Genomic DNA, 22970 nt, shown 5'->3' on the forward strand with positions numbered 1-22970 from the left:
TCACTGCAGTTAAAAGGGATATCCCACCACATAAAATTAAGCCCATCAGCCAGAGACCTACCTTTACAGAGCAATCCCAAGGCTGCACAGGTAACAAATTTAAAGGCAGCGGGTGGGAGGAGAGCTTTACCACACTGAGAAGTGTTTTAACAAGTGCACAACTCTTACTAACGAAGCGTACTGTATTTGCATCCAAGCCTGCACTTCCAAAACGATTTTGCAGGTTCCCTTCTGCCGCCGCCAGCCAGGCCGAGGCCCGCTCGCTGCCCAGCGCCTTCGCCATCCGCTCGGGGAACGGCGCTTCGCCTCCACAGCCACAACAGCCACCTGTTCCCACGCGCGGCGGCCCCGAGCGGACCCCGGCTCGTTCCTGGGCCCCGGCGCTGCCGCCCGTCCCCACGGGGGACCGGGAACCCCGGCCGCCACGGGACCCCCGGGGGGCCTGTGACCCCCGGGCCGCCCTGCCCCGCTGCCCCTCGACCCCCCACGGGGCTTGGGATCCCCGGGCCGCCCTGCTCCCTGCACACCCGCCTGCAGGAGCAGGGGCCGGGGCCGGCTCCCCCTCCCGCCTCCCGTGCTGGGCTTGGCACCCCTCGGCAGATCCACTCACGTCGCGGATACAGCGTGACAAATTTCACCAGAAACCCCACACCCCTCCCGGCAGCAGCCAAAACTTCACGTTTTATACCCACCCACCCCTCTTTCCTCTACGTTTCTAGAGGCTGCTCCCGGGTCCGCCTCAGGCGGAATGGCGCCCTCCCCCCCAGCCCGGCCCGCAGCATCCCCGCAGGGAGCCGCGGCCCCACACCCGCCCCGGGAAGGCCGGGGGGCCCCGCCGCTGATGGCGACCGGGTGAAACCCACGGGAAGGCGGCGACGGGCCGAGCTGGGGCTGAGCCCCGCTCCGCAGCGGGCTGCCCGGGCCGGGGGGGCCGCCCGAGCGGAGGCAGCCCGGGGCGGCGGGGGGGAAGGCGGCCAGGCACGGCCCAGCCCTGAGGAGAGGCGGCCCCGACGTGGCGGCCCCGGGGGCTCCCGCCCAGCGCCCGCCTGAGGGGCCAGGCCCGGCCCGGGGCACCTCTGCGCGGCCGGGGCTGCGGCGGCGGGCGGGGGCCGGAGCCCCGGGACCAGCGCTCCGAGCCAGGCTAAGGGGAGCCGGGCAGAGGGGAGCCGCGCCAAGCGGCCCGCTGCAGCACGGGCGGCGGCCGAGGGGGCCGGGGGCTGCCGCCCTCCTCCCGCGGCGGGGCAGGGCGGGCGGCTGGGAACTCGGCGCAGAAGTTTGGGGCCGGGGAGAAGGGCGGCCCCGTCCCGCTTACCTGAAGACACAGTCGTCCCGGGCGTCCCTGGCCGGGGAGTTCAGCCCGTGCTTCTTGTTGAAGAGCTTCTGGAACAGGGTGGGCGGCATCTTGGGGCGCCGCCGCTGCCCCCCGCCGCCGAGGCGCTGGGCTCCGCGCAGCGCCGTCCCCTCGCCGCGGCTAGTTCCGCCCGCCCGACTCCATTCGGTGTCACAGTCATATGACAGAAATTAGTCACCCGGCGCTGCCAGAAGGGGAGGGCCGGCGGGGCGGGCCCGGCCGGGCGCTGCGCGGGCCGCTCACTGGCTGCGGCCCCGGCCCCACGTGGGGAGCGGCCCCGGGGCGAGCAGCCGCCGCCGGTAGCCCCGGGCCCGCCGGCGGGGAAGCGGCAGCGCGGCCACCAACGGTGGCGGGGGACTCGCCCGCCCCAGCAGCTTCTGCGGCGGCAACCGCGGGCGCGGGGGGAGGGGGGGGACACACGCGCCCCGGCCCCGCTCTCCGCCAGCGGGCAGGGAAGACAGAAGCACCAAAGGCACAACGAGGCCCAGGCCCAGCACCGCCCCCCGCGGCCCTGCCTGCACCCCCGCCCCGTCCTGCCGCCCCCCCCCCGGGCCAGCGGCACGGCACCTGAGGGGGCCGCCTCCACCTCTGTATTTCGGACTTAATACGCGGCAGGTGAACGCAGAACAAGCATACAAGCAAAACAAAGAAGTGCGATTGCTTTTATAAAAGCAAAAGGAGCCGTGGAGTTTTGCAAAACTTTTATTAGTAAATGTTTAAATGAAATGGAAATCTTGGTTACAGTTAAGAGTCTCCTCCAAGCCTTGCTGTTCAGATACAACACTACTAGAAAGTTTAATTAAGGACTGACAAAACTGACTCATCTGCTTTCCCTAGAAAATGGAATTAAACTGGGTATGATGTAAGATTAAATTAAGCAGATTATTTTTAAAAGGCCTAATTTAGTGCATGTGTAACATATCTATACAACAACTCTTGACAGCCAGCCATCTGTAGGAACTTTGGTTTTCATCTACTAGAAGTTGAAGATAATTTTAACAGAAAATAGGAAATGACATTTAGATGCAACTTTTCCTCCTTGTGCTGTATGGAAGATACAACTGCCTGTCACAGCTTTAAGAGATGAACACCCCCTCACCACGTGAAAGCCCCCTAGCTTCGAGATGGGCACGCAAATACTGTCTCAGACATAAAAAGTCCTGAGGGAACACCACGAACTAATAGAATTTTGGCCAGAATACATAACTCTGCTTTCAGTAGTTTCACAATTTACAGCGATGAAGATTTAGCTAATATCAAGTACAGTACAATTCAAGCTGAAGAGTCCCTTTAAAAGTAAAATACTAGCCTCTTCCAAAACTCTATTAATAGAGCAAGTGATTCTGGTAGGTATGTCAATCAAGCCTTAACCAAGGGAGTGGAGGGTGGGCAGCAAGAGAAAAAGTGATAAATACAAGTTTAATCGTCCATGCTCTTGTTAAAATCTCTGTACAGGCAGATCTTCATACCTACACAAAGAACACTAGTTTCAACCGTGTCCACTCAGTGCACGTTGCCTTCGGCCCAAACCCCTCCTGCGTTTAGAGATTATGAGCCAGAACAGAACCATTTGCACGTAAGGGCTTTACCCTCCAACAGTACAACTAGTACATGGACCCGTGTAGCACTCTGGTGTGAGAAGCAAACATCTTTCATCATCTCCAACCACTTTAAGTCAAAGTCTCCTAGAAGTACACTTCAGATAACAGAACTAACTGAACCGTGTTAATGAAAAACCTCTTGCATATTTATATTATATATATAAATCTATATTAAATACAGATTTATGTATAATACATTTACTAAACATGCATCCGCAATGCACAATTCCTAGTGATGAAGTATTATCACAGTTCTTGCACAGACTGACTCACTAAGCAATTCCATTCACGCCATTAAGACTTCATCATGTCTAGGATGAGAGAGAGCAGCCCTATTGACACTGAACAGATTTCTCTCCTGAATCACTGCAGAAATAAGCTCTTCTGTACTACCCGTTAACTGGCTGTGACCCATAACCTTTATCCACTAATATGGAAGAGCCAGTTTCCACTTTGAATGAAATTTTATGCAGTCATTCTTCAGTTTAAAACCAAAACATGGGTAAATGCCTTCCCTTTGAGAAAAGCAGAACAAGAGTAGATATTGTTGCGGCCTCAGCATGAATAAGATTTCCTTCCCTGGGGCAGAGCGCTAGTCTGGTAATTAATTACACTTTCTCTGAGAGTCAGACAAAAGATGAAAATAAGAAGCAGCGCTTTCATAACTGAAGGGAAGGACAAGAGAGATTGTGGCTCATGGTATTTCTGTCCTTCTAACATAGCCTCCTCACATCAAGAAAAACAAAAGCAAAACTCAGCAGTATTTGGGCTGCTACAACTAACTCCAGGGTTACACACCCTAATTGCTTCTCTTGTACTCTCCAGTTAGCTTGTCAGTATTAGTCTGTTTCTTGCATAGAAACTTCAAAATGGTTTGAGGTAAAGTAAGTGTTTTTGCCTAGGACTCTGAGAATACCCTTATGACAAACATCTCTCATCCTAGATCATCCTTTACTTGAACAATCATCATCATAACGACTTACTAGATGCATAACTTTCAATTTTGCTTAAAACTGCATCAAAGAGCTCACCTCTAATCTCCTAGGGGCTCTAGATTCTTGCATAATTACCGGTGGCTTAGTATTTGCAAGAACAAGGATATTGATAATTAGAAGCATACCTGAGAGGACTCCAAGGAGTTATTGGCAGAATTCATTCTACTAACACTTAAAAGGAAAAATAACTTAATGGCATAATTTCTAACCTTGAGCCATATGGTATGTTTATACAATACTTGTTCGTAGACTAATCTAGCAGCATTAATATGCACTTCCTTCTACCCCAGAGCTCAGGGTCTGAACTTTCACAGGTATTTTCAAATGTAGTCAAACTAATTAAAGTTGTGGATTTTCTAAGTCTTCTTGATGTGCTCTTTTTGGAAATACACAACTATTTTCCAGGGCATGAATATTCTGGGTGATAATACTGAGAAACAAACTCAGACTTTAAGAGGTTTGGAAAGCCATACTATAATTTTAAAACATTGAAAAACTTCCTTTATAACTACAAAAGTCTGAGTAAGGGGCAGTGTAGTGAGAACACCATAGGGGATCCAAATTACTTTAGCCTGCAGTGAATTCAAGTGGAGAAAAACCATGCTCTTGTTTTCTGAAGCATTCAGCACGTTTATGGATTAACAATCCACAAACTGAACTGGAAGCACTGACTGGGAATGTATCCTATATGCCACACAGTGTGAGAAGGAACCTGAAAATCCAGAATACTGGTATCAGTTCTTGAGACAGTTCAGCTATAAAAGGGGTTTTTCCACCCTTGTATTCATGTAAGGCACCTACTTCCTTCACCCAAGTCTGAAGCCACTAGAAGACCCAATGACTGAGATAAGTGAAACTACAAAGTGACAGAGATGAAGACAGGAAGGACTCCGAGATGACAGTGGATGTGCCTAGAATGGTGACAGCGCTTATCATAAAAAGCTAGCATGCAGTGATGGTAGGGTGAAGAAGACTTGTTTTCATGTTCTGTAAATGAATTTACAGCAGAAGACACAGAGTCCTGTACCTCCAAAGTTCTGGAGACCAAAGCATTCAAGGAGTGCATTTATACAAAGCATACATGGAGTACACAAGAATTAGCTAGTGTACTATTGACTTCTGGGTCGCTGAAGGTAGATGAATGCTTTACACATGCATTTCCAGGACATGCAGCTACCTTTATAAACAGCATTAACACTGCTTTACTCAAGCAGGGGTAACATCTTTAGATACAAATGCTACTGGAGAAACCTAGAAATCCTGGCAGAGCAAGGGCCAAAAATAATTCCATTAATGCAATTTGGTCTGCTGTTCCCAAGCCACACTTTTTAAAAACCTAAATGAACTGAAGAATCATCTTTAAGGATTTCTTACAGAACAACGCCCAGCATAAAATCTAGTTGCTCGTACAAAACCATTTAATATTAAGTACTTGTGTGAACTATTTACAAGCTTACAGCAAAGCATTGTACTAAATTTCAAACAATGTATATGCCAAAAAAAATAAGGCCATTAATTACTGGTTAGTAGTTCTGTTTCACCTCCCTGCCACAGCAGAAAGACAGTTATTTCTTCTGTTGACTCCTGCTGAAACCCAGAAATCTCATCTGTCTTTAGAGTAGATCCAATTTTTGGTACTCGTAATATTATCTGGTGAAAAAAGGGTAAGTTAAATACTATCAGTTAAGCAGCACATTCTCAAGCGTAAAGGAAAGCTCATTGATCTGACAAGCCATTTAGATGTTCAACAGATATCCATGCTATCATTTCTTTGGAGGAATCTGAATCTTGTAGGTCAATTGCCAGTGAGAACAGTAGTTTTGAGTGTATGTACATTCCTAACGAAGAAAACCATCACTTGAAAGACTCCTTGAGCAGAGGTGAAAACATCCAGCATACACCTCACCACCGCCACCTTTATGCAGCCTAATTCCCGATTCCTAGACTTTTCTAGAAAAGCAGTAACAAAACCAAACTAGTGTTCTGCCAACACTGGCTAATTCCTGAGATCCACTTGCCTATCAAGTACAACTTATGCTCTGTATTACCACAGTTCTCTTGGGCACGACTTAACATCCTTGTTCCTTGATCTGTACAGAACCATCAAATGATTGTCATTAATTCATACTTCCACACACTTAAAAAGCACTTCCCTGCACGCTAGATGCTGAATGTAACTCAATCTGTAATGAAGTAGGAGAGTATTTGGACCTAAGAGACTGCAATTACATTGAAAATTTGTGTATATTCAGTATTTTTGAAAGCTATTATGCTTATGCAGTATCTCTGTATTAAATTAAAGCAGCCCAAGTGACACATACAACTGGCAGAAAGCTTGCAGACATTGTCTGGAAAGAACGACTTCAAACTTAGGAAGATGTACGCCATCCAGCGGCACGGCGGGGAACTGCAAGGGAGACTGGAAAGGGAGCGGATTTCGCCTCTATGGTACTGATGAGTGAGTTTTGTACACAGTTCTCATTTTTGTTTAACAAAAGCCTAGGAAGTGAAGAAAGGAGATTCCCCTATGTTAAGGGTCTCAGGAGAAAAACACAGAAACCTTTAGAAAGAAACTGATAATTTTAAAATACACCCTACTATGAGAACTACTTTCGGGGGGGGGGGGGGGGGTGGGTGGGAATACTGAACGCTAAAGAGCTCAGTTTAGCTGAGCAAGATATAAAACACCCCAATGGCTGAAAAGTTGAAGTCAGATATATTCACACTAGAAATAAGGCACAGGATAACAATTTACTAAACAAGCTGGTATCTTTTCTAGGGAGTCTCTATACCAGCACTGAAGCTCAAAGTTACGTTGAGGAGTAACTGGAAGAGGTGCAGATATCCCGCTTACCTAGCAGCACTTCAGGCCTTAACGATCCAGCCTAGGAAACGGCTATACTGTATGAATTCCTTTGCTAAAGGTCCGTGAAGGAGAAAGCGTTAGTGTACTTCCTTAGCGAAGTACTGTTGCACAAGAACACTGTTAGGTCAGAAATTCAAAGTTTTCAGCCTTTTTTACTATTTAGCCTTGTGATTCTTCCAAATATTCAGACTTAACAAAAAGAAGCCACCTTTAAACACTCAAACAGCCAGTGAACTGCACAGTGAACCAGTTCTAAATTCTGTTACCTTCAGGGACTCCTTCGGGAAGGCAGAACGCTTTTGTGTTAACTGGAATTGGGTGAGGTTTGGAAGGCCTCTGGCGTGGTGAAGTTCTAACGATGGAGCAGATTTCTTGTCTGCCACACAGAGGCTGGAAAGATTAATGACATTTCACTCATACAACTATTTCCATCGAAGAAACTCTTCTAGGGAAATTAAAGAGATGACATGCAGATTTCAAGGGATGTCATTAGAAAATATTTAGGACTACCTGTGTACACTTAATATGCTATTAGAAAGGGTGATAGAAAGCTTCGAAGTTTAAAAATTCTCTTTAGCCATTTGTAATACTGTCAGGCTTAAATATATAGTAAATTACATACTAGCATGCCAAAACTGGATTTAAAGAGTATAATAAAATCAGGACCTCAAAACCATTCTTTTCTCCTGGAGTTCAAGGAATATTTCTGTTTCTGAGCTCAGAGATGCAGGAACAGCTTCTTCTGAATTTACATATGGACCTGTGGTATTCAGCAATAGGTCTTCTGCAGGTGAGGCTTTGCACACCAGTGACAAGCTAAGCTGCAGCTCCATCAAAATTTTAAACATACAGCAATAACTGCCCAAATAAACAATACACAACAATTCAAATTGACCAACACTTCTTGGCTCATGCAAAAGATGTTCTGTTGCTTAAAAAATATAGTTTAGGACTCCAGTAATTCCTGTCTTCAGCCTACAATGAGACCCTGACGTTCTCTATTCGTTAATCTAGTATCCATGAAACTCAAGTATGCTTGCAATAACACTAGGAAATCCCAGTATGGTTTTCTGCCCAATACTCTCCTGCAAAATTACGCAGACTTTCTATTTTAGCAGTCTCCCTTTTTCTAAAAGATGTTAAGAGTTTGCCAGTTTCGTTGGGAGCTATGGCATGAAAGCGAGAGATGTCACTTCTATTCCTGCAGAGAGAAGTGGTGTTACTATACTACATTTACTGGCAAAGAATTCAAACTGGCATTTAAATATCAAGTTTTTATCAAAGTAGTAATGCAAGTAAGGCTACCAGGTGCCATTTTTAAATTAGAAGATGTAAAAATACAAAACAGATAACTACCTACAACAAAGAAACGAGTTATTTTAACTGTCCAGCTAATAGAATTTAACATGTAGTTTGTTGTGCAATTTGTATTGTAGCACAAGTATAGCCAGAATTGGACCTTGCCGTGAAGAACTATTTGTTTGGGTTTAATCATTTAAAAGAAAAAAGCATCAGGATAGACACTCACATTTAGCTCTGCAGGCCGAGCATCATCAAGATTATTTTCCCCTGTGATCAGCATGGTGGAACTCATTTGCTAAACAAAAACAGAGAAGAATTCAGCACCAATTATTTGCTGTTTATTATTAGTCCTACAGTATTCCCTTAGTACACAATACCATTTATAACAACTCCATTTAGAATTAATAATAGTTTTTTTCAGGTTTAAGTACTGAATTCCTGTTGTTCACTTTTTTGTTCTTATGCTTTCCAAAATTAAGACAAAGAATCAGTTTACTGCAGCACAAAGCACACACATTTCAGGTCCCTGTCACAACTAGGGGATAAAGCACTTCCTACCACTTCTCATATTTAACTGTAACTTTTGTCAGGATTTAAAACACTCATGTCAATTTTATATCTTTGCTAATCAGCAGGGCACAATGGGAATACTACCCACCACAGCATCTGTCCGTTTGGATGGCAGTACATCTGCTGCCAACTCCACCGATTTGGCTGAAGTGTTTCCCGAGGCATCAAGCTGACTGAATGATAACGTAGAATTTTTTTCCTTTTTCTTACACTTCAGCATTTTGGGTTTAGCAGTTTGATTATCAGACTAAAAGGTGAAACAATTACATTTTGCGTTATAAAGTGAATCTCCATAGTCTGGTGAACATTAACAGAGTCCCGCTGTCATACCCAAACACAACCAATTCAGTACCACTGGCACAGTCTGAAAACCAGTGAGCTCAGGGGGCACCCACGACTATTACTGCTATTCTGAGGTAGAGCAAGCTACAGCTTCACTACCAGATGTACAAGCTACAGGCAAGCACCCCTTTCAAGGGAACTGCAACACTTCTAAGTGGAGTCTTGCATGTATACAGGGAAAGAGCAAGTCATCTGTGTTAAAACCTGGCTGATCTATTAAGGATCCTTCACCTTTCCTTCCGGTCCTAACGGTGAAGAACAGCGCATACCAGTTCTTAGGTCTGGAGTTCTCTCTCTTGCAGCTGTAATTTTACAGACATTTTTCCCTGTGATAAAATTTTCAACAAATTTAATTAACTTTGAGACAAAGACCACAACTACTCTCCAACCCATGTCTTACAGGACAGCTTTCAAAGAGGGATCGTTCCAAAGCCACCCATGTAAACACACTTCCTCCCTTCAGTACAACCCTCCTCTCCCTCCCAACAGGGCTGCTTTTACCCTTTCCTTGAGGAAACAAGGTTGCTTATTAATCTTATGCTCACCTGGCTATACTGCTAGGCACTCATAACGTGCAAGCAGAGGAACTGCATAATCACAGCAGTCTTTGCCAGTGGCAACTTCTGCTGCTATTACTGTCCAAATTAAGCACGGGAAAATTATGCGGTACCTGAGCTGTAGCCAGAATTGCATCACTCAGAGTCCAGAACTGTAGCTACATGAGAGACTACTAATAGTATTTGTGAAGCTGCTATAAAATAAGTTCAAGTAAGGAGCATGACACAAACAGTTCTGTTCCTGGATAAGTCAAATAAGACTGATTTTCATTGAGCATCACAGGTGATTCAATAAAAAAACTTAGGGTTTGGGGTTTTTTTGCTCTACTAACACATGAATTAGAACCAAGTATTACTCACAGAGAAGGTTTTCAATTCACACTTCCCCTTCTAGACACAGTTGAGCTTAGCCTGTGCTGGGGGACAAATGACCTAGTGGAAGCTTGGTTCTGTTATTTTGGCATCATTTAAGTTTGGGTAGAATATTTTGTTGTCTCACAGCTAGTACAACTGCTTCAGGTTGTATTTTACCTGCCAAAGTAGTTGAAACACTTAACGCTGAAGAACTATAATTGCAATTTGATGGTCGCTTTCTAGAAGAGGAGGAAAAAAGTGAACAACTATTCTGAACGAATGTTAAAGTTAAAAAAAAAAAAACACAACACCACCAATGTATAAGGAAATAATAGGAAAATATAGACTGGGTGAAAAGGGATAAAGCTTCTTTTTAAAAATATCGTTACCGAGTTACTTAATCACACTTAACAGTTATTTGATAGTTTATCATCAAGTCACACAGCTTATTCTGAAGATACTTGCAATTTAAGACCCACAGAAGACATACTCAGCACTGAAGCATATTAGGACAGAACATATTCAAGGAGGATGCAGGGGAAAATTAGGTTCACAATAAAATTCAGATTGAATTGTGTAAAGATCTGTAACACTGTAAGATTGGTATAAATGAGTTATGAATGGAAATGTCTGCATGTAAAAGACTGGAAACAGCAGTACAAGGGTTAAAAGAATTTATACTGTTCCTAGAAAAACACTCAGGTTACTCAGGTTTTTATGTCAGGACCTGAAGGCAACACTGTGACAAGGCCAAGTACAGAAGACCCTTCATTGTGACCAAAGCATCCTGCAGATGACTTGTCAACAGAAACCCTGGCATCCTAACAGCAGGAGGATGGCACCGGGGTCGCAGCATATCACATACACCATTCTACTTCCTGGTAGACATGTATTACAAACAAGAAAAACTGACAATGGGCAGCAACCTGCCCCAAGACTTAAAAAGGCTGAAGTCAGCATTATTCTGAAGGAAAGGCGTACCCGTATGAGCTGATGATTCCTAAAGAATATAAAAGATGCACCCAAAACCTAGTTTTGTCCTGGCTAACTACAGAACACCAGAGACTTAACGAGGAGTTGACAAGAGGTACCCTTCACACCCTGTTCTGCACAGGCAACGCTGGCCAGACCACCTGGGCACACACACCTTGCTGACTGTGACTGAATGAAATCTGACAGCGTAAGTGCAACTGGATAAAAGCAAGTTATTTAGGGATTTTGTAAATAAACATCCCCTTCCCCAAAATCCTTCAGTGAGTTTTCTTGCATTGATTTCCCTACAGTTACAAGATCAAGCAAATTCTGTAAAGCAAACTCTTACTTGACTTAATGCACCAATTTCAAAGTCAGCAAAGACACAGGTAGCTGAAACTCAGAAGAAGCGTGTGCAGGATCAGAGGTTTATTCATACTGGCCTTTCTTTTAAATACCATTCAGAAGAGAAAAAACTGAACATTTATGTGCATCAAAGAGTCTGCTTTGCACATTACCTTCTAGCGTATTGGTCTTGAAAATCCTCCGGACCAGGTTCTAAAAAAACCATAAAAGCTAAACTTTAAAAGAAAAAGCAATGCAAACTAGGCAATGTTTTAGTGCACAATGAATTATAAGGCAAAGTATTACAAGCAAGCACAGACCACTAACAGGGAGCTGTTCCCCATTATGCAGACATGCCTTAATGAAATTATTGTCACATATTTTACACAGGTTCCTTGCAACAGGGTGAGGTTTGTTTATGTGTATATTCTGAAGTACTGTAGAAAAGAATTACCTAATATTGCTGAAACATTTGAGATCTGTGGCATCTTATCTATGGTCACTGCTCTGCTGGAATTCAGGAGAGTAGAGTTCTTGTACTTGCCAAAGTCCTCAGAGTAGAAACTGCTTTCTTCTGGACATAAGAGATATAATTGCAAGCTTCTCATGCTGAAATTCATTGAGTTATTAAATTTGTGGCCAAAATGAAAGCAATCACATTGACAAGATAGGAGCTCCAAAGCAAAGTGAAAGCATTGCCTTGGTTCAAACAGCTGCAGAATAGTTTCAGAAGAATTTGACTCAAAGTAGATTTGTTGGTCATCCCCAATAAGCAGCTTGTGTGTGCTGTTTGGTGAATACTTTTAAGTTTACAGTATCATGCACATTACACCAGGACCTGATTCACACTGGATTGGAGGACCAGATATACAGATCCCATGTTAAGCAAAGGCTGGCTTACAGCAAATATGGTGAGTCAGACCCAAGAGAGGCCACTAGTCTTCCTATTGTAGATAGTCACCCCACATTTTCTACGTCAAACAAAGATCAAAAACCCAGAAGTCTCACCTGAACATCTGAATGTTTCAGGGGATGGGCAACTGCTCAGGCTGTCACTAGTACTTGTGTTACCAACTGCAGTTCTATCCACATCTAAACATTCTAGGAGAAAGGTTGAAACACCTGTAGGAAGAGTCATTCCTGTACCTAGAGAGAGACACAAAAAAGCTGGCTACCAAAAAAGGAAAAAAAAGTATCATCTTGCACAAACAATTAGGATTTCCCTATCTAAGTTCCATTCCTGTGATGAGTTAAATATTGTCAAGTCAGTATCTTATACCAATTCTTAATACAGTTAAAGAAACAAATAAACAAAGGGCACCCTGAAGCCAAATTTACACTACCATAAGCTAACAGAAGGCAAGTTCCTTGCCCAAGGCTCACCAGAAATACCTGAAGAATTTAGCCTCTGGTAAGGCAATTCTTAGGCAGGTTTGTTTTCAGAAGGACAAACTATTTACCCACAAGCTTTTAAAAATACAGCGCTGAATAAATTGAAGAACTCATGTCAACAATTAGTTCTGTCAATGATAAAACCAAGATCATGCGGTTTTCAGCAGGCTGGGCTCAGGACCATCTCGGGTCTTGTAGGGGTCCTCTCCTGTTTGTGCTACCTACACTCAATTCATGTGAACCAAGCCACATGCTAGACTAAGAGGCAGAAATCCAGCCAGTGGTCTCAAAACCTTTACTTTCTAATACCACACAGTCAGAACCAGTACAAGAACAGCACGCCAGTACTTTTATAGAACTATAATTAAAATTACATAACAAATGTTCTATTTAGTTTTATATTTAATATTTATATTTATATTTATTTAATATATTTAATTTATAATTTTTATATATGTTATATATATAAATATATATTTTTATATATAAATATATATAAATATATAAATATATAAAAATATATTTAATAATATAAGATATTGCCATTAAACTCACTTGAAGTCCATTCAGCATCTTTCAGACTTTCTTTACTTTCAGAGCTGATTATCAGGGATTCCTAAAATTAAATGACCAATGCAAACAACCTGAGAAAACTGGATGTACACAAAGAAACCCAATTAAATCTATTCCTACATTAGTAGATCAGAAACTTCCTGTCTGGTACTTCACCACTTAAACTTGCTATTCACAGTGTAATTTGTACTAGGGTTTTTCACGCATTGTTAACGAATCAGCAATCTGACTTTAAGTTCTAAAATTCATAATGAATACCCCATCATTTGATCCTAAAGTCTTTGTTGGATGAGACTTCCAGTGAAGGCATACTGACATCAACTGCAGTTATGCACGATAGCAGTGGAGTAACAAATTCCCCTGTCGTTGGTTTTGGTTTAGTTTGCATTTTTTGTTTGTTTGTTTGTTTTTTTTAACCACTGCTCACTTTCAGAATCCCGGACCATTTCTATAATTACAACTATGTCACGTACGTAGTGCATTCTACAAAACTAAGTATTTGCAGGAAAGGTAAGTAACTGGTGGACTTTAAATAAGGGCTAACATTTTAAAGAAAAATATTTTTATACCAACATCACTGGAGCCCTTTGCTGTAACAGATTTCAGTTCAAACACCTGGTGAACTACTTTCTTGCCACTGCAGCATTAATCGTCCTTAACACTTTTGTTCAGTCATCTCAAAATACTTTGTTCCAATTTTATTAATACAAGGAAGAGCATAGCAGTGACTTGCCAAAGGTCTGTGTCTGAACTAGAAGTGAACAAATTCTCTGGAATCACACTCTAATGAGATATCTTCCACACAACACAACTGCTACAGTCTTTCCTTGTTAAAGGATAATTAGCATTGATGTTTTCTCATGCTACTAATAGCTCCAACAGCTTTTATTCTGGCCAAAGACACAAGGAAGTGTCACCAAAATACAGGACGAAGTTCAGCTGGAAGAGTGTGTGCACACACATCTAACTCACAGAAAATTCTACTTGATTAGAAAAATAATTTAACATGCCACATTTCTTTGATTCATCCTCTATAAATTACTAGCAAAGAGCAAGACAGCATTCTCACCTTCAGTAGTACAGTGCTTTCTTCTGTTTTCTCTACTTTTATTTCCAAGTCCGTTTTTTCTTTGACTTTTACCTGATTGCTGCAGTTGAAGAACAAAGCTAAGCTCAATATACAGAGCTACAATGGTCTAGAGGAAAGCAACAAAAACTACAAAATGCCCTTACGAGGTGCCAACAAATAATCTGACAAACTTTTTTTTTACTGAGAATTTTTTTTTTCAGTTTTCTGAGTTTTCTCTGAACTGAACTTTCTCTGTTCTGAACTGAAATTTCTCAGTTTACTGAGAATTCAGACTGTGTCTCCCCAAGAGATGTCTCATGCAGGCAAAGCAGTATCAATGATTAGCTAGTGTTAATAACAGTGTATTTGAATGAGTTCTAACAGACCTTTGGTTGCAAGAAGGGCTCACATTGGTAACTTCAAGATTTTCTTTGATATCTGGTAGGGTTTTCACACCAGATTTTTTCTTCAGACCTAAAGAAGAATAAATATTTAGCTCAGTAATTTTAGTTTTACTATTAGAATGTAGATTATTATTTCTAATAGGACATATTTAGCTGTTTCCCCTCTTCTACGCTCATAAAAATTTTGACCCTAGTATCAACAAGCACTGAAAAATCTGAATTTGCTTCATTATTTTTACCCAAGCTTTTTTTCAGCAGTATATCAACAAGACAAAAAAAACCAAACCCAAACCAGTAGACTTCAAGAAATACTTCAGGTGTTTTAGAAACCTTTTGATTAACAGAAAACAAACAAAAAACCAACACTCTGGAAGTGACCTTTACTCCACCTAGGTTCAAAGTACTTCGAGTCTAAATCAGTTTTAAATAGTTTCTCAGGCATATCATAAAAATTTCTATACCACCTGGTGCTCACTCTATATAATTCCAAAGGCCATGATAACACACTTACTTAGGAACCAGGAAATTTCAGAAACATATTTCCACATCCTAAAACCAACTTTATAAGCTGTTTAGTTTTGTGGTTTACTTTCAGTAACCAGGAACTAGAAACAGCCACACTTTTCTAGAGTGCACTTTCACGACAGCGAGTTAAATGAGCACCCATCCATCTCCACACTCAGCATGGTGCAGAGGCCTTCAGCTGAAGCTTCCAGGGAGTTCAGGACAGGACAGCGTGTGAACAGGGCTCATCCCTTTTCCCTCTTAAAGCATGGAAGTCATGCAAAGCAAGCAGACCTCATGGCGCCCAGCTGGGTACACACCAGTACAGACCACCGGGAGCAGGAGCCAGCAGAGCACGACCGAGACAGAAAGTAACGTTCATCATACTTGTAACAACAGTTCAAAGTCTTAAACTGTTAAGTTACCAAGACGAGAGTGGCACCAAGACATCCCACGCTGGTCTTTCCCATTTACAAAGTTACCCTGCTACTGCCAGCCTCCACCCGAATCCCACACCTTCTCCTCACACCGTGTTTTGTAAGGGCTCCGACTGTCAACACGAGAGCCGCTCAACCGCACTCCACACCAAGACTGCTCCTTTTGCAGAGTACATAAAATAATTTTTTAAAGCGACCTCTCAAAGGCGGGCAAGGCTCTTGTGCGGCCATCCTGACGGAATCAATTAGCTGGGGGGGCGAAAATAAAGCGTGGCTTACAAAAGGAAAACCCGTTTTTATGACCAACAGCTAAAGCAGCGGAGCGAGCCCGCTCTCCCCAAGCTGCCCCCAGGCCGCCCCCGCCAGCCCCGCCGAAGCCACCAGCACTCAGGGGCTCAGCACGGACAAACCCTCCCCTCAGGGCGACCCGACCCGGCGGGCGCCTTCGCCCGCTCCTCCCGCCGCCGCGGGAGGCCGAGCGCAGCACGGAAAGCACCGCCCCGGGCCCGCTGCCCCCGGCCCTCGGCCAGGTCCCCGGCGGCGGGGAGCCCCGGCGGCGCAGCACTTACTGCCGGGCTGCAGCCCGCGGCGGGCCGCGCTCCCGAAGAGCCGCCGCCGGGAGAGGCTGGCCCGGCTGCCGACTCCGCCCGGGTCAGCACCCGGCAGCGGGGACAAGCGGCGCTTCTTCCGCGGCGCCCGGGCGTGCCGGCACACCCGCTCCATGGCGGGCCGCGTCCCACGGCAGCCCCGAGCGGCCGGGGCCGGCCCCGCTGGCAAGTGTCGCGCCCTAGGGCCGGCGCCGAGCCCGCCCCGCCGCCCCAGCCCGCATGCGCGGCGCCACCCCCGGCCGGCGGCAGGCGGCGCTCCCGGCCCGCGCCAGCGCTCGCCGAGGGGGGGCGGGCGGCCCCTGCGGGGGCTGCTGGGGGCGGCGGGGCGGGGGCGCCGCTGGTCCCGGGCGCCTTAGCCGCCGGCGCCTGGCCTGAGGGGGTTCTGTTGAACGCGTGTGAACGAGGGTGGTGGGGAGGCGGCGGGAGCGCTGCCCCGGGCGGACCCCGCGGCCCTCCGGGCGGCCGGGCCGGAGGAGCCGTGAGGCGGGCGGGCGGCGCCAGGGGCGGCCGCGGGCTCGGAGCAAACACCGAATTCTGAGGCCAAATAATAGCGTGTCCTTGCCCGGAGCAGCCCTGCGGGCCCTTGCGGGGTGGCGCCGCCCCGACACCCGGCCCGGCTATCTGGCAGGGCCGGTGCTCGGACACCTGGCACCCGAATGCGTGCCTGACCGGGCGGGCCCTGCCCGGCTCACCGCCCCTAGCACGAACCGTCTGGGCGATCCTTCCCCGCGCCTGGAGTTCCATCCAGGGGAGAGGTGGAAGCGCACGCAAAAACGGGAATGGAGACGGAATGCTTTTAAACTTTATTGGTTTAGACACATAGTCTGAAAAAATACTATGCATTCCCAATTGTCAATTCATATTAAACAAGCATATACATTTGGTTATATTATTATTATTATTGATTTAAAATAAAAAATGAAACCATTACAGAAAGTGCTGCATCTTCAGAGAACTTTGCAACATTTTTTTCGTAGAAGATTGCTAAAACCAATCTCAGGTTCCAATATTCCTTTGGTTGTTACTTTATTTTACACATAATTTATTTTTTGTTTACAACACGTTTAGTATAGGCACACATTCTGCGTCACCGTACGGATTGCGAGGACAGAGTGCTGGAGCAGCAACGTTTTTTATAAAAGAGCTTTAATCGTACATCAGTCTATGAGAAAAAGCTAACGAGCGGTTTTGAGAAATGGGACAAATTTATTTCTTTACAAAAGTTTCCATAGATGACTTTTTGACGTACATGCTGATATACCAAAACTGCTAAATCTTTAATTACAGATAAGATTTTTCTCTTTTTTTTTTTTTTACACAAATGCATATGTTCTATTTTAACCCCTTCACCGTTAGTTGGAAATAGAATAGGCAACATGGAAACGCCTCATTTGTTTGCTGCTTGTACTTTGCTAAAATACATAACAAAAAGCTGAAATGAAGGGCTTAAAGGGGCTCTAGATGCCTCAGAAAACATTTTATTTTGGAACAATTCCAGGGATCGAAACCCTTTTACCTCCCAGACTACAAGCATCCAGATTTCTCCTCCAAAAAGCATAGCCTTAGCTTCGTCATTTTACAGGAGTAAGGGTGGTATAGAAACCACTGCATATGCAAAGTACTAATAAATGTTAATTCCAAGAAGAAACAAAGATCTAATTCTGGTAACTTTTATTTTCCATAGACAAAACCAAAGTGAGCTAAAGATACAAAAAGTACACAGACAGAATTGCCTCTAAATAAAATGCTTTTCCAAATTTCCTGTAAGGCATCAAGAGGTCTTTAAGTAATCTGTTACCATGCAAAAATAGTATATTCTTTCCCAGTTTACATTCATCTTGAAGCAGTTTATTTACATATAGATCACCAGTTTGTGCTTTAAACACATGGAAAATAAATTAAAAAAAAATTAAGTTAATTTGTTTCATCCCAGAAGATTAAGTCAGATTAGTTTCTGTTATATGCAAGAATTTCATATTCATGGCAAAAATGACACTGGACTTTATTGATGCTGATACATACTTGCTAACAGTGAGGACAGATTGCAAAACAGTACTTTATCAATAACTCACCGTCTCTCTCTCACCTGATGTGCGTCAAGCATTTTAACTGGCAAATGTGCCTTTCAGGACAGAATAATGCTGTGTATTTCCTGCCAACATGGGGTTAAGACTGGTATGGTTTCTGCTCCCACTTGTGTGTACCAGACCGTTTCTGTGGCAGAATGGTATTTTCTCTGTGCAATATATTGAGCAAAGAACATACGAAACACATAACTAAGCAATATTATCTTCCTGGAAAATGTATTTTATTCTGAGTTTTGTATATGAGCACTGGAGACAGCCTCCCAGTGGTTTCACAGGCATAGCACCAGACGCGGGAAGAACCTGCTATATTTAACACGCCCAAGACCACCGTCCCTCAGCCCGCAGCACCCGCCGTTGGGCGACGGTGCCAAATGCTCTGTCTGACCCGGCTGCGCGAGGCCGCTGTGCTTTCGCCGCTCCGAGCCACAGCCTGGGCGCAGGGGCTGGACTCTGACCGTGCACCCATCCCACCGGCCGTGGCAGGCTGGAGCGGTGCTTGTTTCAGTGGGCTCGCTGGATTCTTTTCATTAATTGATTGCGGAATGAAGCCCCAGGTGACAGCGACTAGTTCAAACCCCAAAGCTGTCAAGAATAGGGCTCTTTACAGGGAAAGGTAACTTGCATCACCATTTACACGTTTGAGTCTAAACTCTTTCAGTAAGATGAATATCAATAAATTAATTTTGTAATTAGTTATTTTGAGGGGGAAAAAAACCCCACACTGGTTACTGAACAGCCCTGGAGATTCTTCCTTGGTAGGCACAACAAGTATTTCAGTTTAAGAAAGCTCAATGCAAAATAAATATTCCTGCAATTTGAGGAGAAGCATGTTTGTGCCTAGCTTATATGTTACGCATGTATTCTTTTTGAGTTTTAATCTCTTACAACGTTATTACAATTACGGTGAGAGAGACTGACCTGCAGAGGAGCATCTGATTACACAAGAAAGCATTAAAGAAAGATTTTAGTTTATTTATACAGCTTTTCACAAGCTCTGAAAATATTCACACTTTTGGTGTAACAACCCAATTTCTCCCAAATTTTGCGTCATCCTAGTGTGGCCACGTCCCTATTTTTTCTTTCTTATTCTTTTGGTGTTCTCATCTTTGGCTCTAGTACATCTGACATTTTGCATCAAATACCAAAAGAAGTTACCCAGCATTATATACGTAAAGCTAACAGCCACCTAAGCTGTAAACAAACTCATACTGGCATCTTCTATACTTACACAAAGTCAGAGTTTAGTTGTCTAGAAAAGTCTGGTAAACTGAAATCAACTTAGGAGAAAAGCAAATTAAATTCATGTGGTAGAAAAAGGTCAGTGGAAAATAGCTTTTCTGTACTTATGTAGATGACTAGTTTTGCTTTTTATTTAAAAAATAAGTCACATTAAAACAGACAGGAAATTGTATTGAATCTAATTCTTCATTCTTTGAAGCATGCGTATGTAATGACCGTCTTTTGGCTGATACAAAAATGAGATGAACTAGATTCCTCGGAGATGAAAATCCTTTATGACTTGACGTAAAGAGCCAGATTTTATCCAGTAATTCCTATGCCCTGTAGATGTGGCAGACACAACTTCCCCAGGGATGCTGTTGCTGCGTACATTGGTGACAAATGACTGTACAATACCATCAGGTCACAGTAGCAATATTTCTTACTTGCTTTGGACTGATATGAGTCATTGCACTGGAATCAAATGAGGAATCAGGCGCAAAAAGGGATTCAGACACGTACTCGCGCATTTGATAGATCAAATCACCATGTTCTTTCTGTGAGTGATGGTGTTAGCTGACAACAATTTCCTTTGTATCATTTTGTTCTGAAATCACTGCAATAAATCAGTCTTCATGTAACGCTAACTCATTAATTCAATTTATTTCATTTTGAAGCATGCAATGGAATCTCAGAGGGAAAGTAAGAGATCGTTCAGATGAAAAATTTAAACTTTTAGCTTCAAAAGTCTACAGTGGACTCCAGTTTAAGAGAGAAAATAAGTGTGCTTTCACTGTCCTAGCAAAGATGATCTAGCAGGCACAGCTCCATGCTAGTATGCACTGGTGCAACAAACAGCAGCTATTAAAATACACATAAGTATTTAGGACCCTGTTTAGCAGAAGGAAGCCACCGGCAATCCAAGTATGCAAGCCACTAGACTTGTTTTCTCATTGTTTTGTACCGTGCTTTGTATCAGGAGAGAGCTCTAGAGTCTGTTCCTACTCCACGTGGGACTTAGCCCTTTCCTAATGGCTGCAGCTGGCTGTGAAATCTAAGGTTTCATCTGGAAAACTTGCTCTTTACTCCAGAGAAGGCCCTGGAAACGATGACAGCGGGCACTGAGGCTTCCAGACGCCTGAACACAGATGTTCTCTCAGCAGGCCATTCTGCAGCCATGTCCAATGTTTTACCATGCTGCGACAGCTTACAGCAGCAGCGGCTGCCACCGCCTTTCACCCACCCCTGCGCACCTTGCAGGGCAGTATTTTCTCCTCTTCCCCGGCCAGCCGAAGGATGCCCTCCGCTGCTGCACCACGGGCTGGCCTTCCTCCCAAACGAATTCATTTTGCTAAGCCCTGTTCAGAATCGCAGCTTATATACCTTGTGCTCCGTTTCTTTAGCACTGCTTCTGAAAGGGAGTTAGTCCAACCGGATGATGCAGTATTAGCAGCATGTAAAGTAATAAATTAGGAACCGGGAGCACACGGGTTAATGTGAACTCCCACAGAAAGCTGCCACAGAGCCAGCGATGCTTTTGCAACCTTCTCGGTTTGAGCAGTTCAGATGTCCGTGAGTGTACTGAAGGCGGCCCTAATGCAAAATCAGCACACCGTGTATAAACTGAGTTCAGATGAAAAGGAAAGAGAGGGAATTCTAGCCTAGTGCTTCCTACCCTGTTCATGTAATTTCCAGGTAATGTTAATCTGTTCGATGTAATATACTCATAGGTCTACTAAGTACAAATAGTGGGAGATTCATTCCTGTTTGTATTCTGGTTGTTAGGTAGGTCATTAATGATTAAAACAAATCAATGCCAATTATGTCTTGGAAAATACAAAAACTATCACTTAATATATAAAACAATATCCAGCTTGAAGTTGCAGATCAGGGAAAATAGACTTTCATCATCAATCACTGATTGTTTGAGGTAGACCACATTATTGAATTATCCACAATTTTAGTTTCTAATGTATTAGTTTATGTACAATCTAGTATCAACAGACATACGTGAAATTTTCTGTTTGAATTAGAAGTGTTTATAGTTATTAATAAGGTACATTTTCATAATTTACTTGGTCATAGACTGAAATTTCCATATGTTTTGTGGCAATTTAGCATAATTCTTAGTAGTACCCTACTGTGTACATAGAGTAAAAAATAAACTATCACACCTGATGGAAAAAGAAGGAAAAATGTGGTTAGTGCTGACATCCTAGAAAAATTAAATGCTCAAATGTAAGATTCAGATGCTTATCCGTTTCAGCTGTGTCGTTCTGGCTCTGTACTTTTGAGTATTATTCTAATATTGCTACGAAGTCCATTATTCAGAAGATCCTTGCGGTGATTTCAGATGGAGATGCTTGAATATAGCTCTTCTATTTGTTTTTTGAAGTAATCTCTTAGTTCTGGTCTCTTAGCCTTCAACGTTGGTGTCAACAAACCGTTTTGTACTGAGAACATATCAGAGTGAATATAAATAGCTTTGACCTAAAATAAAAGAGGGATATATTTATAGTGAAAATTACAGGTGCCTCCCTTAATAAGCATAACTCCTTACGCCAGCCTTGCTGCGGTTACCTCTGGCTGTGCCTGGAGCCCAGGGGACCCTTCCGCCAGGTCCTCAGGATTTTCCTCACCTGCCCAAGTTTTCCAAGGTGTCACTAACTTCCCCCCACACCCCTCGGTGCTCTCTGCTCTCCTGCCTGTTCTCCCGTGTCCGCGCTGACCCGCCAGCCAGCCAGCGCAGAAGGGAGCTCTCCGAGAGAATGTGGTCATAAACCCCTTCTCCGTGTGACACCAAGGCCAAAACACAGCGAGGCAGAGCGCAAGGGACCACGTCAGCGTGTGTGATGTTCTACCTGGCAGTACAACAGGGAGGGAGGGAGCCCTTCTAAGAGCCATCACCCCCACTGCACTGCAAAAGTAAGGAAGCAGCACTAATTCGGTCGTGCAAAATTATCGTGAAGTTTTGCAGGCACAAGGAGCGTACATGGTGATCATCTTTAAAGATGAACTGATGGTGGCTTACTAGCTAATTAAAATGATATAAAATCATTCAGCCTAGGCAAAGGGGTTGTGCAAGGCGGCCCTTGTTAGCGGTGGTGTCTCTGAGCACAGCGGGGAGCCTGGCAGCGCAGATGGGAGCGAGCTTTTTCCTTCCAGTGTGTTTATGGGAGTGCCTGTGTGGGAGAAGGCAGAGAACTGCTGTGTGACTGGTCATAGTCCACCGATTTAAGACAAAATTCCCCAGCCATCTGCTGCTTTTGTGACTCTCCAAGCCAGACCGGTTTGCATTTTGCTAGACTGGGAGTTGCAGGAACATAGACTGAGAATCAGATTTTAAATTCCCATTAGATACGTGATTCCTTTTTCCCCTGCAAGCATTGTGGTCCAGTTCCTCCCCCAGTGACGCCCTTCACA

General features: G+C 44.1%; 3 protein-coding genes across 13 annotated transcripts in view; all 3 read right to left on the bottom strand.

Annotated features, from left to right (window-relative positions):
• FNIP1 (folliculin interacting protein 1) overlaps positions 1–1515 on the bottom strand; it is a 70311-nt gene extending 68796 nt beyond the window's left edge. For both annotated transcript variants that reach the window (XM_055812002.1, XM_055812001.1), the window contains exon 1: positions 1313–1515. In XM_055812002.1, the coding sequence (XP_055667977.1) occupies positions 1313–1401 (89 nt within the window). In that variant the 5' untranslated portion in view covers positions 1402–1515. The remainder of the gene's footprint in view (positions 1–1312) is intronic.
• A 520-nt stretch (positions 1516–2035) lies between these two features.
• Positions 2036–16437, bottom strand: MEIKIN (meiotic kinetochore factor). Of its 6 annotated transcripts, none has more exons than XR_008748403.1 (13): positions 16204–16437; positions 14676–14763; positions 14290–14368; positions 13203–13263; positions 12264–12401; positions 11710–11829; positions 11429–11468; positions 10116–10177; positions 9259–9353; positions 8774–8932; positions 8342–8410; positions 7080–7258; positions 2036–5597 (listed from the first exon to the last, which is right to left on the bottom strand). XR_008748403.1 is itself a non-coding variant. In XM_055812006.1 (13 exons), exons 1-13 carry the CDS (start codon positions 16355–16357, stop codon positions 5551–5553), a joined length of 1233 nt encoding a protein of 410 aa, XP_055667981.1. In that variant the 5' UTR covers positions 16358–16437; the 3' UTR covers positions 2036–5550. The 6 variants fall into 6 exon arrangements, 4 of the variants coding, with proteins under 4 accessions (XP_055667981.1, XP_055667979.1, XP_055667982.1 ...); XR_008748404.1 differs by having other exon boundaries at positions 2036–6446; XM_055812006.1 differs by having other exon boundaries at positions 7080–7203; positions 11710–11826.
• Positions 16438–17034: 597 nt separating this feature from the next.
• The window catches only part of ACSL6 (acyl-CoA synthetase long chain family member 6), a 60557-nt gene continuing 54621 nt past the window's right edge, over positions 17035–22970 (bottom strand). For 4 of the 5 annotated variants that reach the window (XM_055812118.1, XM_055812119.1, XM_055812120.1 and 1 more), the window contains exon 21: positions 17035–22037. In XM_055812118.1, coding sequence (XP_055668093.1) covers positions 21897–22037 — 141 coding nt within the window. In that variant the 3' untranslated portion in view covers positions 17035–21896. The remainder of the gene's footprint in view (positions 22038–22970) is intronic. The other variant, XM_055812121.1, reaches the window with a different exon arrangement.

The sequence above is a fragment of the Falco peregrinus genome, chromosome 8, assembly GCF_023634155.1.
Source record: "Falco peregrinus isolate bFalPer1 chromosome 8, bFalPer1.pri, whole genome shotgun sequence".
Classification (NCBI taxonomy): Eukaryota; Metazoa; Chordata; class Aves; order Falconiformes; family Falconidae; genus Falco; species Falco peregrinus.

Excerpts from the sequence above, each read along its gene's own strand:
- MEIKIN (XM_055812004.1), bottom strand. The coding sequence starts at position 16,357 with ATGGAGCGGGTGTGCCGGCACGCCCGGGCGCCGCGGAAGAAGCGCCGC. Across the intron at positions 14,369-14,675 it reads AGCCCTTCTTGCAACCAAAG|CAATCAGGTAAAAGTCAAAG; the intron begins GTCTGTTAGAAC and ends CTTCAACTGCAG. Across the intron at positions 8,933-9,258 it reads CGTTAGGACCGGAAGGAAAG|TCTGATAATCAAACTGCTAA; the intron begins GTGAAGGATCCT and ends TTCACCTTTTAG.